The 20,307-nt window shown below is 38.0% G+C and overlaps 1 protein-coding gene across 2 annotated transcripts in view; it reads left to right on the top strand.

Moving 5' to 3' along the window:
- The window catches only part of Ccdc171 (coiled-coil domain containing 171), a 339,088-nt gene that overhangs the window by 264,523 nt on the left and 54,258 nt on the right, over positions 1-20,307 (top strand). For both annotated transcript variants that reach the window (XM_057784865.1, XM_057784864.1), the window contains exon 24: positions 10,938-11,090. In XM_057784865.1, the coding sequence (XP_057640848.1) occupies positions 10,938-11,090 (153 nt within the window). The remainder of the gene's footprint in view (positions 1-10,937; positions 11,091-20,307) is intronic.

The raw sequence follows: 20,307 nt of genomic DNA, 5'->3' as shown, positions 1-20,307 counted from the left end.
GAATTCTTGACACTAAAAAACAAAGCTTAGCTGCATTTATTTTCCCCAGTGGGCTTTGCTTGCTGGTGGCACACTCTGGCTCCTTTAAGAGAGCTTTTCCTGATTCAGTGGTAGCAGGAAAAAAAGCAGCAGTTTTGATATGCCTGCTTTCTGGGCCATGCTGACTCTTTCTGTAGATCCTGCTATGGAGCACTTCAGTGGGGTTTGTGGGCCCAGGTGCTTGTATGCCCCCTTGGGAAAGTATCTGAAATCATGCCCGAAGCTCAGTGCTCCCTGCCTGGGCAGGCGGCGGGATTAGGACTGCTAGGAGTGCATAAGCAGGAGAGCATGTCAGATTCCTGCCACCATACACAGAGATATTTCCATGCAGCGCAATGCTCTGCATGGCATATTTAGCTATTACTCAGATAAAAAGGGTTTAGGTGTCGCATGCTCATTCTCAGAGTTAAAGTGCTGAGCACAGCTCCTACCCACCAGAGCTGGCAGTAATGGTACCTCAACCATTTTGAAAGTGGAGAAAGGTAGAGCTAGCACCAGAGCTGCTGCAACCAAGCTGCTCACCATTTTAAAAGCTCTTCAAGACAGTAAAGAATTTCAGATACACAATGGGACAGATTCAGATATAAAAGACCTCTACATGAGTTGCAGTGTTAGATAAATGTACATAGGCTTGGGAGAGAGAAAAAAAAAAGGGATATAGACAGTTATAAAAAGAAGTAAATGGTTTTAAAAAAATGTAAAATTTTTAAAGAGATAGTGTACAGACAGTCATAGATTAAAGGAGTAAAGATAATAAAATAAATATTAAAAAGTAATAGAGAAAGAATAATAAGCCATGTAACAATGGAAAATTTATAGAGAGTCTGGATTGTGTATATTATTGTGTTTTCTTTGAATTTTTTGACTGTGAAGGAGCTAAGTATAGAGAGGCATTTAATTTTATTGGCTGCTAAACTAAACCAGCATGCATATTATAAAGGTATTTTGACTTCAGAATTTGGGTGTAAGGATATGTTGCTTTGGAAAAGAGGTTCTTCTTTTGTTTCCACAGAGGAGGAGAACCTGTGGATTCATTCCAGGCTAATGTGGTTTGATGCACCAAGATCTCCTGAAAGGTCACCATGAACATCCCCCAAAAATTACATTGCCCAATAAACAGCAGGAAAATGTATGGACAGAACTATGCCCATATTTCCAAATATTATCTATAACTATTTGTTTTTATTTAAAGGGGAATATGCTATAGAGATTTGCTTTGGTATGGATCTTGCTCTATTGATACAAATTTAAGATCAATTTTGTTATGTTTGTATACGTATTTCTGCACTTGATTAAAGTATTGTGTTTATGTAGCTCACTTAAAAATGTAATGTATATCTAAGAAATATAGGTTAATAGATAATCATCTATAACAGTCAAGCTTGTAGTCACGTTGGTTAGATTTTCTAGATGAAAAGATATGTATTTCAGATGGATAGGCATTCTTCAAACCTTTCAAAGACTACAGAGTATGTCATTTAAAATGTTTAAGAATTTAGGACTTTTCATGACAATGAAACACATCTGTTCCTGCTAGCACCAGTCTACTTCAAATGAAAGATGGGCATTGAAGAGGCTCCTTATAGAGTTGGTTAGCCATTTGAGCAAGAAACTGCTCTTTCCTGGACTGCTTAGTGAACTGGACATGCAGGACCCGCAGAAAAATGACTGCTAAACTTGCCTAAAGGTGAGAGATGGTTCCTACTTCATCAAAGAGTCTGCTAGACATTCTGAAGGACACAGAAGAAAGTGACTGACAAACTGCCAATAGAGGCAGAACTGTCTTTGAAATTTTTTGCTTTGTGGAAAAGTCTGCTGGATACTTTGGGCCTGTAGGCTAAAGATGGATAACCTAATTGTTCTTCTCTGCTTTTGTCTTGTCTTGTTCTTCGTCTTGTTAGTCTTCTTAGCCGCGAAAGGAAGATGCAAGACACAACAAAACCCACGTGGCGCGCGAGGTTTATTTCTTGCATGCAGGAGAGAAGGGGAAAAAGAGAGCGAACAGACGGTGGTTCAGCCTTTTAAAGGGTCCCCCACGTGCGTGCGTGCGTGCCTCAAACGCCACGTTCTGTGCCTGTGCAGCCTTTGCGTGGAACGCTAGTGGCTCCTGGGAAATGTAGTTCCCCAGGCGAGCTACGCTCAGGGGCCTTCTGGGGAATAACACTAATGGTACAGAAGAACTTTGGGTGACTGTCCAGGCAGTGAGATGTTTCTGTCATTTCTAGAGTTTTGTAAGTGTATTTCCTGTATACTTAGATAATATTATATCCTTCTGTAGTCTTTGATGGAGTTGAAGAATTTATAGTCATAGTTTTCCTTAGTTATGATAAAAGATAAAGTAGATATAAATATTGTAACTGTAATTCTTGCTAGATATATGTTTTGTTATATGTATTTTTCCTATTTTAAAGTTAAAACCTTCCTTTTTATTTAAACAGAAAAGGGAGGGTGATGTGTGATTTCCCTCTGTATGCTGAGATTACAATTGATGAATAAAGGAACTGCTTTGGACTTATAGAAGAGCTATAGGGGAACAGAGCTAGGTGGGGGAAACTAAGCTGAATGCTAGGAAAAAGGAGGTGAAGTGTCAGAGAGAAGCCATGGAGCCCCGCCAGAGACAGATGCCAGAACATTATCCAGTAAGCAACAGCCGCATGGCAATACACAGATTAATAGAAATGGCTTAAATAAATATGTAAGAGTTAGCCAATAAGAAGCTAGAGATAATGGGCCAAGCAGTGTTTTAAATGATATGGTTTCTATGTAATTATTTTGGTTCTGGGTGGCTGGGACAGACAGGCAGCCTCTACCTACATGCTCCTTGTTCCCTCCACCCCTGGTTAATTTGGATTATTATTTTTGTCTTATGCCAATGGGGCACCTTTGTCTTTGTCAAGGAACTTACTGTTCACTGGCATCCTGTGCTATATTTTTTTGGTTCGTTTGAGATCTTGGGTCAAACCGAAAACCCTATGCAAGTTGGAGGAACTGTCTTTTAAGGCCTTAAATGTTTTATGTTTGTAAAATGAGATTTGTAGGATCTCATATTATCTATTCATTTTACATCTGAGAATTCAGGAAATACTTTCTACAAATTTAGGAAGCAGGATTGCTTTTAAAATATTGAACTGGGCCTCTGCTGGAGCAGGCCCACGTAAGTGACCTCCTCAAGACCAGACCCAAGTGAGTCACCTCTGCAGGACCAGGCCTGAGACAATGACCTCGATGGAACCAGGCCCAGGCCGGTGACCTCTGCAGCAGCAGGGTCAAGCTAGGGATATCCGCAGGAGCAGGCCCAAGCCAGCAGCCTCCATGGGAACAGGCCCAAACAACCTCTAGGATTGCAGAATAACCTCTGGGAGTGCCAAGCAACCTCTGGGAATGCTGAGTGACCTCTGGGGTGACTGGAACTGTGGCCCCCACTCCACCACGAGGAGCAAACTGAGCCACTGGTACCTGGAAGAGTGATCATCAGAGACACGGCCTCAGTTACAAAAATTGGAGGAAAAGATGGGTAGACAAGGTAAGAACATACTCAACACCACAAAGAGCAACACAACACCAACAAAAACTAGTGACTGTAAAACAGCAAGACTTGAACATGATACAGATGAAACAGAAGAAAATGACCAAAAAAATAACTTTAGGAAAATGTTTGAGGCCCTTGAAATGAAAAATTCTCCCAAAGAAATGGAGGAAAAGACAAACAAAAAATTGGAACAAATCAACACGTCTCTTAAAGAAAGTCAAGAAAAAGCAACCAAACAGGTGAAAGAAAGAATTCAACTTGAAAACTGAAATAGAGACCATAATGCAAACAGAATTCGAGGGAATTCTGGGAAGGGAAAATATGGGAAAATGATCTGCAAGCATAAACAGCAGAATACAAGAGATGAAAGAGAGAATCTCAAGTATCTCAGGTGCTGAAGATACAATAGAGGAAATAATTCATTGGTCAAAGAAAATGTTAAATCTAACAAAAGCTTAACACAAAATATCCAGAAAATATGGGACACCATGAAAGGACCAAACCTAAGAAAAGTATGGGTAGAAGAAGAAGTCCAACTCAAAAGCACAGAAAATATATTCAGCAAAATCATAGAAGAAAACTTTCACAACCTAAAGAAAGATATGTATGTGAAAATAAAAGAAGCTTACAGAACACTAAATAGAACATATAGAATAAAGAAAAAATTGTAAGAGTTGCAAAGTAAAAAGGCCAAGTAACATATAAGGCAGATCTACCAGAATTACACCTGACTTCTCAATGGAAACAATGAAAACCAGAAGGTCCTGATGAAGCATTATGCAGACATTAAGAGACCACAGATGCCATCCCAGACTACTATACCCAGCAAAACTTTCAATCATCATAGACGGACAAAACAAGATATTCCATGACAGAACCATATTTAACCAATACCTAGCCATAAACTCAGTCCTGTACAAAGTACTAGAAAGAAAACTATAACTCAAGTAAGTTGGCTATATCCACAAAAACACAGACAATAGATGATCTCACAACAGCAAATCCTAAAAAATGGAAAAGCACGCACAATAACATCACCAATAGTAAAAACTAAAATAACAGGAACTAGCAATCACTGGCCATTAATATACCTTAGTATAAATGGGCTCAACTCACCTATAAAAAGACACAGGTTAACAGATTGGATATGAAAACAGAATCTATCCTTCTGCTGCATATAGGAAACACAGCTCAACCTCAAGGACAGACATTGCCTCAGAATAAAGGGGAAAAGTTTTTCCAATCAAGTGGACCCAAGCTGTTGTAGCTATCCTAATATCTAACAAAATCGACTTCAAACTAAAATCAATCAAAAGAGATTTTTTTTTAAAAAAAAGGACATTTCATATTAGTCACAGAAAAAAAATCCATCAAGAGGAAATCTCAATACTGAACTTCTATGCCCCCAATACAAGGGCACTCTCATGTGTAAAAGAAATACTACTAAAGCTTAAATCACAAATGAAACCCCACACATTAAGAGTGGGAGACATTAACACCCCACTTTCACCACTGTACAGATCTGTCAGACAGAAACTTAACAGAGAAGTAAGGGAACTAACAGATGTTATGACTCAAATGGACTTAACAGACATCTATAGAACATTCCATCCAAACATAAAAGAATATATCTTCATCTCAGCACCTCATGGAAGCTTTTCAAAAACTGACTACATACTAGGCACAAAGCAAACATCAACAGATAAAAAAAAATTGGAATAACCCCATGTTTCTTATCAGATCACCGTGGCTTAAAATTAGAATTCAACACCAACACTAAGTTCAGAAATCCCTAAACACATGACAATTAAACAATGCTCACCTGAATCACCAATGAGTCAAGGAAGAAATAAAGAAATCAAAGACTTCCTAAAATTCAATGAAAATGACCACATAACATACCCAAATTTATGGGATACAATAAAAGTAGTGTTAAGATGAAATGCCTACATGAAGAAACTGGAAAAATACCACACTAGTGAGTTAAAGGAATACACAAAAACTTTAGAACAAAAAGAAGCAAACTTACCCAAGAGGACTAGACGACAGGAAATAATCAAATTGAGAACTGAAATCAGAAAAATAGAAACAAAGAAAACAATATAAAGAATCAATGAGACAAAGAGTTGGCTCTTTGAGAAAATTGATAAAATAGACAAACCTTTATTCAAACTGAAAGGCAGAGAGAGAATATTCAATTAACAAAATCAGAAACAAAAAAAAAAGACATAAGAACAGACATGGAGGAAATCCAAAGAATCATCAGGTCATACTTTGAAAACCTGTACTCCACAAAATTGGAAAACTTAAAGGAAATGGACAATTTTCTGAGTAAATATCACTTACCAAAATTAAATCAAGATCAGATAAGCAAATTAAGTAGACCTATAACTGCTAAAGAAATAGGAACAGTCATCAAAAGTCTCCCAACCAAGCAAAGCGCGGGACCTGTGGTTTCAGTGTGGAATTTTACAGGATTCTCAAACAAGAACTAATACCAATGCTCTTCAAATTGTTCCACACAATAGAAACAGAAGGAACATTGCCAAACTCTCTTTATGAGACTGCAATTACCCTGATACCCAAACCACACAAAGACATTACTAAGAAAGAGAATTACAGACCAGTCTCACTCATGAACATTGATGCAAAAATACTCAGTAAAATACTGGCAAACTGAACCCAAGAACACATCAGAACCATCATCCACCATGATCAAGTTGGCTTCATCCCACAGATGCAGGGATAGTTCAACATAGGAAAATTTGTCAATGTAATCCACCATATAAACAAACTGAAAAAAAAAAAACTCCTCATGATCATCTCATTAGATACTGAAAATGCCTTTGACAAAATACAATATCCCTTCATGATAAAGGTCTTGGAGAGAATAGGGATACAAGGAGCATACCTAACCATAATAAAGGTAATATACAGCAAGCTAACAGCCAACATCAAACTAAATGGAGAGAAACTCAAAGCGATTTCACTTAAATCAGGAACAAGACAGGGTTGTCCACTCTCTCCATCTCTATTCAATATAGTAGTTGAGGTTCTAGGTAGAGCAATAAGACAACAAAAAAAGATCAAGGGGATACAAATCAGAAAAGAAGTCAAATTCTCACTATTTGCTGATGATATGATAATTTATATAAGTGACCTCAAAAGTTCCTCCAAGGAACTTTTACAACTCATAAACACCTTCAGTGGTGTAGCAGGATACAAGATTAACTAGAAAAAAAAATCTTTTACACATATGATAAATGGGCTGAGAAAGAAATCAGAGAAGCATCACCCTTCACAATAGCCACAAATAGCATAAAATATCATGGAGTAACTCTAACCAAACAAGTGGAAGACTTGTATGACAAGAACTTTAAATCTTTGAAGAAAGAAATTGAAGAAGATACCAGAAAATAAAAAGATCGCCCATGCTCTTGGGTAGGTAGAATTAACATAGTAAATGTGGCAATCTTACCAAAAGAAATCTACTGATTCAATGCATTGCCCATCAAAATCCCAGCAAAATTCTTCACAGACCTCAAAAGAACGGTACTCAATTTCATATAGAAAAACAGAAAAAAAAAATCCTCAGGATAACCAAAACAACCCTGTACAATAAAAACAAAACAAAAAAAACAACCAACCAAACAAACAAACAAAACCCAAACAACAAAATAACAACTTCTGGAGGTTTCACAATCCCTGACTTCAAACTCTACTACAGAGCTACAATACTGAAAACAGCCTGGTATTGGCTGAAAGACACTTTAGGAAATGCTCAACATCCTTAGTCATCAGAGAAATGCAAATCAAAACAACTCTGAGATGCCATTTTATACCTGTATGAATGGCCAAGATAAAAAACCCTGATGATAGCTTATGTTGGAGAGGATGTAGCGTAAAGGGAAAACTCCTCTATTGCTGGTGGGAATGTAAACTGGTACAGTCTCTTTGGAAATAAGTATGGTGTTTTCTCAGAAAATTAGGAAACTACCTACCTCAAGACCCAGCAATACCACTTTTGGGCATATACCCAAAGGATGTTCAGTCATACCACAAGGACACCCAATCATACCACAAGAACACATGGCCAGCTATGTTCATAGCAGCATTATAGTTGTCATAGTTGTCATAGCCAGAAGCTGGAAACAACCTAAATGCCCCTCAACAGAATAATGGATAAAGAAGATGTGGTACATTTACACATTGGAGTACTACACAGCAGAAAAAGAACAATGGCATGTTGAAATTTGAGGGCAAATGGATGGATCCAGAAAACATCATATTGAGTGAGGTAACCAGACCCAGAAAGACAAATATAATATGTATTCACTTATGAGTGGATTTTAGACATAAATCAAAGAAAAACCAGCCTACAATTCATAATCCTAGAGAACCTCAACAACAAAACATCCTAAGAAAGACATACATGAATCTAATGTACATGGGAATTAGAAACCGACAACATCTCCCGAGTAAACTGGGAGCATGGCGATTGTGGGAGAGGGTAGAAGAGGATTGTGGAGGAAGGGAGGGGAGTGGAGAAAAATATATAGCTCAATAAAAATAATACAAAATATGAAAAAATGTTGAACTGTTTCATCTCAAAATATTAAAGGTTGTAACTTTTGTGACAACATTGAAATGATAATATAAGAGCATTTTACTGATTGAAAATAATTCTCATTTTCATTAAGTTATATGAATGTTTACAGTCATTTATACATTTATATCCTTATATAGCAAGAATATATTCATATGTACTTGCATTTATATGTGTGTATACACACATATGTGAATCACCTACCAGAGGTTGTGTCATTAGGATTTCAGTGCAGAAGTTAAAATAGAACAATAGTATTACAGTGAGGTTCAGGAGTTTATTATTTTAGAAGCATGTCTTATAAGAGATATAATACAGTACAATACAATACAATACAATTAGAGGTGTAGGGGAACAGCTTTGCTTTATATGTTCCCTGGTTTCAATCTCATTGCCATATTGCTCACTTGGTAATATCCTTCTGCTTTACCCTGAAAAATTAAAGACAGTATTTGTCCTATCTTATTACTATAAAGAGATGTAATAATAGTTGTTGATTGTAGTAAATAACTAATAAACATTATGTATTTTAGTTGTATGGATCTCACAATAGTTTTGGATGTAGAGAGTAAAGTTTCTTTTATTCCTATTTTATATAGCAAGGGAGGAGATAAAGGCCCTGGAGATTGTATCATATTTTCTGAGAACACAGTGCTATGTATGTAACAGAGCAAGAACTGGGTGAATTTGGAGAAGAGAATGAACTTAGAACAACGAAGAGAGATTGGACATAGAAAGAAACAGATGTAATTGGATGTTTTTGCCACCTTGGTGACAAATGCAAACCTTATGCACTCTACTGCTGAAGTATCCAGCCTCATTTCTGTCTGAGTTTTACAGACTTTTGGCATCTCAGGAAATACCCGTTATTATTAGATATAAACTTACTTTAAAATGACTCAAGGTGGGGTAGGCTAGGACACACGAGATCTTCCCACACCCCAGGTGGTATCATGATTTACTGTTCAGCAGAGAATTTACATTTAGGTAGCCTGTTTTATATCTATAGCTATGCTTTTTTCCCTTCCAGCTTGAGAAAAATGTGATTAATACTTTATCCATTAGGTTGGATATTAAAATGATATTTTCCAAATACCTTTATTCCTTTCTATAAGGTAATTTATACAAATAGGTAGGTTGCAGTTCTTCATTTCTTCTAATTTCTAGTTAATGCATGCTTCAGAGGTTGTTACTTCGCCCATTTGCTCAAATACTCTATGAACTACACTCTGGGATACAAACTTGTAGACATTGAGCCTGGCCTCACAGACTGCTTGTCTGACATACAAGAAAAACATGTAACGTACTAAATATCTCCAGTGAATGCGACTACCAAAGCTGGTGTGAGCAGCCCACGGGGAGTGAGGACAGACACTAAGAACAGTTTTGAGGCTTTGTAGATGGTTCTTGAAAGAGCTGCTGTCTCAGAAGGATGTTTGAGGGCAAATAGGAATTTATTAGGGGAAACCTCCGAATTTTCTAGTAACTAGCCTACTTCTGCTTTTCAGACACTGAACACTATTTCTTACTTGTTCACTAAATTATTCTCCACATGCATTCAGAATTGCTAAAATAAATACCTGGTCTCTCAAGGCCTTTTCAGTTTAGCCCATCAGACTGAATGTAATTTGCACATTCTTAGACTCTATCGCTCAATGCGTGATATGTCTATAGTAGGAACATTTCCTTCATAAATGCTATAGTATTGTTTTTGAACATATCTTTGAAGTGTTTGAATTAATGTTGATGTACTTAAAGCATTTTGTAAGATTAGTTGAAGGGGGTACAATAGAATCCCTTTGGGTTAAAATTCACTGAAGGTTTCTTTTATAAGGAAAAGTATATAGAATATGGTTAAACCATGTTGCAGAGCTTAGCAAATCCCCAGTCTGCACTATTTAGGGAAGATGGTAAGATAGCCAGCAGCTGCTTGTATTGTTATTACTATGCAGATTGTATCTGAGGATGCCTCTGTGTTATATGGTGGACAGAGGACACTTTTCTCTCAATATAGGATTCAGCAGTTACTCACAGGATTATTTGAAGTCTTTGTTTCAAAACATTTGTTAGGTAGATTAGAAGTTTTACTAACTCAGCTCATTATGAAATATTAATATGTTATTCATATACCCATGTGTTGTCTCTTATAAGATTGAAATTTAGGTCAAATTACAACCTGAATCTAATTTTAGTACAGAAAGTAAGTGTGCCATATTTAAAACCTGTGTTCTGAATTTTAAGCACAATAGATCACAGTACATCTGATTTAAATAAAGCCTCTGAAATAAAGACTCAATTGTCTTTTCCCAAAACTTTCTATCTCTCTGTATATGTGCGCATCCCTGTGTGCAAGTACGTGTGTGCATGTGGAGGTGTATGTGTGCATGTGCACATGTTGAGCCAGTCTTGTTCCTTAGGGGCCATTCACCTTGTTATTTGAGACAGTGTTAAGGTAGCCTGCTGGCTAGTGATCCCCATGAATCCTCCCATGTCCCCCCAAACTGAAGTTGTAAATGTGCAACACCATCCCTAACTTTTTGCATGGGTGCTGGGGGTTGAACTCTGCTTCTTACTCTCCTGCAGCAAGCGCTTTCCCCACAGAGCTATCTCTCCATCCCGTTCCTAGGCTTTCTCAGTGACTATTTTCAATATAAAAAAGGTGTTTATTTGTTAATTGTAATGATTTTGCTTTCAAATAACAGACATTATGTTTTGGAGACAACTTCATTTGGATTGTAAGTGACATTATTTTTGTTTCTCAAGGCCATGATTAAAAGTTTCATGGATGTCTACCAGCTTGCAAGCGCTAGAATCTCCACATTAGAGAAGGAAATGACATCGCACCGAAATCACATCGCAACTCTGAAATCCGAGCTCCACACAGCTTGTCTGAGAGAGAATGAAAGTTTACAATCAGTAAGTTCTGACCAAAATGGTTTTGTCTTCTTTGGGTCTTTGGTCCCATGTATATTTCTGTTTTTATTGCTCCTAAGATCATTTGGCTATATCTGTGTGTGAGTGTTTGTGTATGTAATTTAGGATAAGTGATCAGTCATATACATAAAATTAGTATGGAGGAACAGTAGAGAGGGGAAAAAAGCAATTAATTTTTCCACTGTATCCTGTCCGGAGATATGCATATTGCTATCACTCTCAGGCACTACAGCAGGGCTCCTTTGTTTGGCATTGCACTGACAGTTGGGTTTGGTAGTATGCATAGTTACAGCTTATAACTGTCTGAAGATTCAGTGTGTCCCATTAAGACAGAATATTATTAATTATGCGTATAACCAAAATGGTAATTAGAACATGTGATTATTCTCTGTAGAAAACGAGACTTATTCATAATACATGCCTATCTAAAGATGCATGTTGTGATTCATCTGTATGATTAAAATTCCGCTTCAGCACTCATTGTATGTCTTAAAATTTTAGCAGTGATGAAATTTGGGCTAATTTAAAACTAAAAGTAAAAAATTCTGCTTTTGGGATGTGCATTTGGGGAATTTTATAAAATGAATATATTTGTGATGTACTGAGATGTAACAAATGCTCAGAGGGTTGTTAGTAATTGGAGTGGATGTTTTCCTGTTTGGGTTTGGTTATAATGTGTGGGGTGACTTCTAAGTAAAAACCACAGTTTTTAGACTCAGCTGTAGACCTCTTATAAAGGATGCCATTTAGCAGCACAGGAGTTACCCTGGCTGACCTTAGTGGGTGAGAACTGTGGTTCGGCTCTGCTTTCTTTCCCGTTTCAGTTCCACTGCCAGCATTTCAGTGACACCTTTGGGACTGTGGTGTTTGGATTTGCATACACTTGTGAGCTGTCATGTGGGTGCTGGGAATTGAACCCTGGTCCTCTGGAAGAGCAGCCAGTGCTCTTAACAACCCAGCCATTGGGACTGTGGTGTTTGGAACCGCAGTCACCAACCAACCCCTCCCTCCTTGTCCCAATCTTCTCTGCCTCTCCCTGCCCCACTCTCCCTTTCTTGCTGCACTGTTTTTGCCATAGCTCCTGTCATCCCCTGACCCATGGGGTATTTTATGCATGTGCTTACAGTCTGTTTGCTCCCTGACCTCCGCTGAACCCCGGATAAGCTCTGTGAATACAAGCACGTTTGAGGTGCTCTTCACTGCCGCAACGACACCTGGGCCAAGAGCAGTCTGGCTACAGCTGATATCTAGTGTTTATAAAGACAAATATTAGGAATTTATCTAATATATCAAAAGCCAGTTACTTGGGACCTAGAGTGTCAGTTCAATTTTATATGCCTTTATTAGATTCTTAATGAGAGTTTAATGATACTTTGACCTCTACTAAGATAAATTAAGATGAAAGAGGGAACACTGCACATTTGAACATCTGAATTTACATATTGACCTTTCTCCATGTTTGTTCTCTTCTCTCATTTGTTAGTACTGTATTGTACTGGTTAGCTCTGGTAACTAGTTGGGCTGTACCAATTCTTATTACTTGCTACTATCAGTCACATAAAACGAATTGCTTGCATTTTAAGAAAGGCAAAACTCGGTGAACAGAAATTGTTTCTCGAATTGTTATTTTTTTTAAAAATTTCTTTTTTGATGAAATTGTACTCAGCCTCATACCCGAACTGCCTGTCAGGTCTGCAAACACTGTCCTCACCTTGCATGGGAGATGCGCTCCTTCTCGCTGTGGTTCTCAAGCAGGGAACACATGCACCGTGCATCCTCCTCCTGGTGATGTGACATCATCCTGGAGAGTTCGGTGTCTCCACGTATGTGTGCTCTTTTGTTTATGTCCTTTGTTGAGCAGCACTTTTTCCAAAATGTCAAGGCATTTGCACGTGCTCTTTCTAATCTGAACCTCTTAAAACTTTGAGGGAGGGGGTAGAGCAAACCTTAGACTTTATCTTATATGGATGAGAGGCAATAGTGTTTGCTGGGTTAAGAGCATGCATGAGCTTTGAGATGTGTATCCATTTGGAATTCTACTAAGTATACATTACAAAAATTAACATAATCTTTTATAACATAAAATTATAGTTATAAATTATAACCCACTTAGTAAGTGCATTTCTGTTACTTTTGAAAATGCAGTATTTTTATTGTACAGGGTCTTATTTTTACAGTAAGAAATCTAGACATAGGTGGTTATTTTTGCTAGTTTAGTGGTTCATTTTATAAGTACAATGCCTTCACTGCTTCCTTGTTGTCCTTAGGTGTAGTAATCAGCTTTAGGATTCTAAGTCACATCCACGTTAGAAGGACAGGTTGCCTCAGCAACATCTGGTACATAGGTTCTAGTTCTGTCTTGCTAACAGTAGGGTTTGGATCTCAGAATTTTCTACTGAAAATGAGGGTGGTGATACTGCTTCCTGACACAGATATTGGAAAGTTGACTGAGTTGTTCAAATACTTTGGACTTGGCCATATACTTAGTGAGTAGATGGGTGGTGTGTGTGTGTGTGTGTGTGTGTGTCTGTGTGTGTGTGCACATGTGTGTGTGTGTGTGTGCTGTTAGTTTAGTCACCTTTATCCAGGTAGCAGATTGATTGCATCACCTCAGGAAGGTTATTTGCTAGCACTTTCTGTGGCACATTTTGTTCTGCTTTGTACTGTAGCTTGAGTGTGTACTTTTCCGTCGACGAGCACATCAGTGTATACCAAAAACTGAACTCCTTGATGCTTCTGAGGCCTGTCTTCCTCTAGTTTTTCATTAACTCATTCTTAAAATTCAGTCAAAAAATGCCCGAGGATAAAACTTGGAAAATTCGACTTATAAAGGAGGATGTGAAAGAAAAGCCAAAAGTAAACCCTGGGGACAACATGTTGCAAGAAGACTCTGTAGTCAGTAGTGGCATTGCTTTGGAAGCCCAGCAGGACAGAGGTTGAAATATCCTTTAGGTCTGACCTGTGGCAGCCACTGGTTACCTTGACAAAAGCTCTTCAGGTAAGATGTGGGTGGGTATGTGGGAACTGATCCTTTCCAAACCATAGTGAGTTTACATTTCTTCAAATATTTAGCAGCTGGATGTGAGACAGAGGCAGTATATTCTGAGGGTCCGGAGAGTCCTAAGGTAGGAGTGATTCCTGTGGTCTATTGTCTTAAGACCCCTAAATATAGACTTTCAAAATTCTGTCCAATACACTATACTTTTTCATTTCAGTTCATAGCATGTCTTTTCCCAATCTTTTTCTTTGTACCTGATGATGTTTTATATTTACTGTAAGTTTCTTGTAGAAAGGAATGTGTAGTAGGAGCTGCGGGCTGTGTTCCTGCCGCCCCAGCTCCTGGTCTCCTGGTTAGCTTATGCCCCGAAATAACAACACACAAACTGTATTCTTTTAAACACTGTTTGGCCCATTGTATCTAGCCTCTTCTTGGCTAACTCTCGCACCTGGACTAGCCCATTTCTAATAATGTGTGTAGCACCCCAAGGTGCGCTTACCGGGAAGATTCTAGCCTACGTCCATCCTGGGTTGGAGCTTCATCGCATCTGCCCCAGAGAGGAGAGCTATCGAGTCTGAGCTCACTTCCTCTTCCTCCCAGCATTCTGTTCTGTTTACTCCATCCACCTATGTTCTAACCTATGAGGGCCAAGCATTTTCTTTATTTTTTAACCAATGACCTTCCTCCATCAGGAATGTTGATTTTCCTTTATGTATTTTTACTCTCTGGTTTTTAGTTAAGTAATTAGGGCATTTATAATTAATAGGTTGCTGATAGGCTTGCGAGAGGCCAAGGACAATGGCACGGGGTTTTGATCCTACTTCATGTTCTGGCTTTGTGGGAGCCTAGACAGTTTGGATGTTCACCTTCCTAGACCTGGATGGAGGGGGGAGGACCTTGGACTTTCCACAGGGCAGGGAACCCTGACTGCTCTTGGGACTGGAGAGGGAGGAGAAGAGGAGTTGGGGGGGGAGAGGGGCGGGAGAAGAGGGAGGGAAATGGGAGGCGGGGAGGAAGCGGAAATAAAAAAAATGTTGGTTTTCTTTGCTTTATGTCTAAAAGCCACTTATGAGTGAGTGCATATGATATTTGTCTTTCTGGGTCTGGGCTACCTCACTCAATATGATGTTTTCTAGATCCATCCATTTGCCTGCAAATTTCAAGATGTCATTATTTTTTTCTGCTGTGTAGTACTCCATTGTGTAAATGTACCACATTTTCCTTATCCATTCTTCAGTCGAGGAACATTTAAGACAAAGAGCACATGTACTCACTCATAAGTGGCTTTTAGATATAAAGCAAAGAAAACCAGCCTACAATTCACAGTCCCAGAGAAGCTAGACAACAATGAGGACCCTAAGAGAGACTTACATGGTTGTAATCTACATGGGAAGTAGAAACAGACAAGAGCTCCTGAGTAAATAGGGAGCATGGGGACCATGGGAGTGGGCAGAAGGAGAGGGGAGAGGAGGGGAGGGGAGCAGGGAAACATGTATAGCTCAATAAAATCAATAAAAAGGGGAAAATGTTGATTTCTTTTGTGTTCTCTTTATGTTTTCTCTTTGATTATTTGAATTTATTTCAGCATTCCATTTTAGTTTGTCTACTGGCTTTTTATATATCTCTATTATTTTAGTGATCTATAGGTATATACATATCTAATTATCTTAATGTTGTTATTAACACCATCAAGAAAGGCATAAAACCTTACAAGGAAGTCCTTATGACCCATCAAGGATCATTACAGAAAACCACACCAATCAAAAAGCTGAATTGTGAAGCTCAGTTCTAATGGATACAGCTACAAAACATTTCCTCATCTTAAGCTCAGGGAACGTTTTGGAAGAGGGGCTAAAAGATTGGAAGAGCCAGAGAGAATCATGGAATTAGCTGTGAGACTGTGTCCCCTAGTAATGTCATACACTACAAGCCATAAAGTCTCACCAACCAACTGACGGCCCTAATGTGAGCTAACCAAGGACAACTACAATAGACAGGCCACAGTGGATGGGGAATGAGAACTACAGGCAACTAAGGAATGCTGAGAGCAGGAAAACTTTTCTAAGGAAGAGTACACCAACTAGTTACCCAATACCAATGATTAGCCCATTTCGCCCTGAAAACGTACATATAAGTAAATTTGCCTAGACTGAGCAGGCTTATTTAGGAGTTTATATTTATAATCTTAGCCATAAATGCATGCAACAACAATTAATGAAAAAAGAGTTAATGAATTTGAAAGAGAAATTAGGAGGGGAATATGAAAAGATTTAGAGAGAGGGATGAAGAGTGGGAGAAATAATGTGATTGTATTATAATCTCAGAAATAAAAATCCTTACTAGGATGTAAGTTATTTGTTTTCTCATGATTATATCATAACTGACATATATATTATATATACTTTCAAAATTCTGTTCAATACACTATACTTTTTCATTTCAGTGTATACACACACACACACATACATACATACACACATTGAAAGGGCCTTCAGATATTTTTATTTTAACAGCTAGGCATAATTCTCTTAGTATTTGTTTTAGAGATTAAATATTTTAATGGATTTTCTTATTTCTCTTTCATTTTACAATATTTTTATTTAACTTTATTTGTAGAAAATGTTTTCATTGAATATGACATTCCATATTGACAGTAGTCTCCCCACACTGTAAATGTTTTCTCCTACGTATTTCTGGTGTGACCTCTCCAGTCATCAAGTGATTGTCTCCTACATCTGCTATCTCATCTTTTCTCTGCTTTCATTCCAGATTTTCCTGTCAGTTTTTCCTAGTTTGATTTTAACATGCCAATGCATATTAGTTAGTTATTAGGTTTCTGAGGGGTAGTGAGTGGAGTTTGTCCTATTCAGTGAGTTTCTTGAATCTCTACATTTATATCTTTCCCTAGATGTGGGAGGTCTTCCACCATTAGTTCTCAGAATCTCTGCAGGACCAAGTTGGTGCAAAACTCTATTCAAGGTTTCTTTTTCCCTCTCTTTTTCCATTATTTTCTTTCTTGGTTGTTTGAATTGGATGGATTCTGTGAATTCACAGAAGTTCACTATATATTTCCTCTGTCATATCTGCTGTGAACACATATAATAAAAATTTAATTTCAGTGTTATATGTTTTCTACTTCTAAATTTTCAATTTGTTCTTTTATAATTTTCTCTGCTGAAAAACTGTGTGCTTTCATTCATTTCAATAGTGTCAGTAACTACTTTAGACTTTGTTTTATAATTTTACTGGTTAATCCTTTTTGGGAGGACAGTGTACTTATTGTCTTCTTGTACTTTTAGTTGTGACCCTGCCTTTAATGGCAGAGCTGTCTTTCCAGTCCTATTGTCTTTTCTAGGAATGTGACAAAATTTCTTTATTTTGCTGTGTTGTGTAAGTTTAGATTATTTCTTGAACATTTTCACATTGTATGGTTTGAATTATAATTCTTATTATAATCATTAGAATACTGATATTCTTCCAATTTATCATAGATTTTATTGGTTTTCTTGATGAGAACTGGTAAGTCTGTTTTTGCTCACTTTGTTTGCTCTGGTAGGCATTCTGGAGTTTTCCTTGTCTTTCTGGTCTCATGGGTGATTGCACTTCTCCTAGCCTTACAATTTAGGTCTTACTAGGTGAGTTGCTTAACCAAGAAAAGATAAATGGAAGTGATATGTATTTTCCTTATGCAAGTACTCAGTAATTCCTACATGAGCCGTGTATGCTCAATTTTAAAAATATTTTTTTTATTTTTGAGATGTAATATAATTACCCCATTTCTCCCTCCTCTTTTCCTATTCCGTATTCTTTTTCTTGCTCTTTTACAACTCATGTCTTTTCATTAGTATATGTATATATGTATATTTCTAAATATAATATATATATATATTACTTTAAAATACACAAATACAACCTACTCAGACTGTGTAATGTTACTTGTCTGTGTGGGTAACTGGCTGGTGTGTTCTTCTTTGGGGAATACTGTTTCTGCCACTCTCAGCATTGCTTAGTTGACTGTACTTTGTGTAGGGTGAAGCCTCACAGACTTTCTCCATCCACTTTGGCATGTCTATTGTCCTTGTTCAGTTCATATTAGGCAGTCATATTGATGAGACTTTATGCATTTCGCTTCTGACATTCCTAGGAGACACAGTCTCAGAAAATTTCCTGTCCCTCTGGCTCTTAGAATCTTCCTCTGTGATCCAAACTTTAGATGCAGTAGTTTTATTGCAGATGTATCAGTTGGGACTGGGCTCCATGACTTAATTTGTTAACTGTGGTTTTCTGTAACGGTCTCTATCTGATATTTCAGAGAGAAGTTTCTTTCTTTTTTCTCTTTTCCCTTCCTTCCTTCCTTCCTTCCTTCCTTCCTTCCTTCCTTCCTTCCTTCCTTCCTTCCTTCTTTCTTTTCTTTTCTTTTCTTTTCTTGCATGGTTTCTCTGTGTAACATCTCTAATTGTCTTGGAACTTGCCTTGTAGACCAGGATGACTTGAAACACACAGAGATTTGCTTGCCTCTGCCTCCTGGGTGCTGGGATAAAAGGCTAGCGTTTTATCTATCTATGCTGCCATATAGTTGCTGAGAGTGAGGCTTCCCTTAGTGTAGTGATGAGGCAAACAGGCCTGGTTTTCGTCCCACCCGGCTCCCGCATGGCGAGCTTAGCCCAAGAATAATTACACAGAAACTGTATTCATTTAAACACTGCCTGGCCCATTAATTTCATCCTTTTATTGGCTAACCCTCACATCTTGACTAACCCATATCTAATAATCTGTATGCCACCACAAGGTTGTGGCTTACCAGCATGAGTCTAGCCAGCGTCAGTCTCAGGAAGGGGAATCATGGCGTTTGACTCACTCCCTTCTTCCCAGCATTCTGTTCTGTCTTCTCCACCCACCTATGTTCTGACCTATCAGGCAAGCAGTTTCTTTATTAATTAACCAATGAAAGCAAAACATAGATAAAAGACCCACCTTCATCACCTTAGAACAAAGTGGGGAAAGAGAGAAAGGGAAGTGGAGATGGTCCTCTACCCCAAGCTTTCAGTACCCCATTTAGTAAGCTGGCCAGATGTAGCTCCATGTAAGGGAGCAAGAACAAACAAAAAGAAGCAGGAGATCCAGAGTTCTGTGGGGGCACACCTTGCTCTCCTCTCTAAGCTCTGCTTACTTTCCTTTGCTTTCCAGAGCCTTTAGTGGGTCCTTCTAGTATTTCCCCAAGATACTTAAGTTGTAACAAATTCAAGAGTTAGGCTTTATGGGTTACTTTATCTTAGGGGACAGCATGTTGTGCACTAGAAATAATGGTGACAAGTGTCTCATCATTCAAATTTCTCTGTTTTTTGGGTAAGATCTTTAACTTCAGTGAGCTGCTGCTATTTGTTCCTTATCTAATAGCTGGGAACATTAATGCCTGCTGACATAGGTGTTTCAAACATCAGAGAAATAGAGTTAGTACTTTGTACCACCTTGTATGGAAAGCACTGACTGTATGCATGGTCTCCATCAGAATTCAAGCACTGCTGTGTCTGTTATGTATAGATCATTTTTATATCTTATTTTCCGGATGAGCATCATTTGAAGCATGTGGATTAAGGTGGATAAGACATGATCTCTGCCTTTGTGGTTTCCTGTTCTTTCCTGGGAACATAACTAACACAAAAATAGGCATAGAAAGTCCATGGGAACACAGGTGAGGGAGAGGTCATTCTGCCTAACATTGTCAGAGGTATTGAGAAGGTCAGAAATGTCTGTGAGAGTCTCTGTAATGATTTGATAGCTTGTTAAAAGGAAAGAGAAACCCAAATATGTTTTTTTTTTTCAGTGAGGGGTGAGCTTTCTATATAATGATTTGTTTAATTAATGATATCATCAATTTGAAATTTGAATAATATAATATTATTCAAATTGTATTGTTTGTATTGATTACATACTCTCTGTTTAAAAAACCTCACTGCACTCAAGCAGCTGTATACAATAGGATCCCGAACTGCCCCATCTCCATGTGTTTCCACTCTGTTCTCACACAATAAGATCCCCTTTTACTTTATAATCCGATTTGATTATGCTTCTAATCATCATGTCCTTGATGCCTGTGTTTGGTCTCTCTAGTGTTTATTTTGGTCATTTCAGAATCCTGTTAACTAGTTCTGTCTTCCAGCGCACACCTCACACGTCAGCACCAGGTTCTCCCAGAGCCCA

Source organism: Chionomys nivalis, chromosome 11 (genome assembly GCF_950005125.1).
Source record: "Chionomys nivalis chromosome 11, mChiNiv1.1, whole genome shotgun sequence".
In the NCBI taxonomy this organism is placed as follows: Eukaryota; Metazoa; Chordata; class Mammalia; order Rodentia; family Cricetidae; genus Chionomys; species Chionomys nivalis.
Note: the sequence above shows the minus strand (reverse complement) of the source record. Positions and strands in the feature narration are given on the sequence as shown.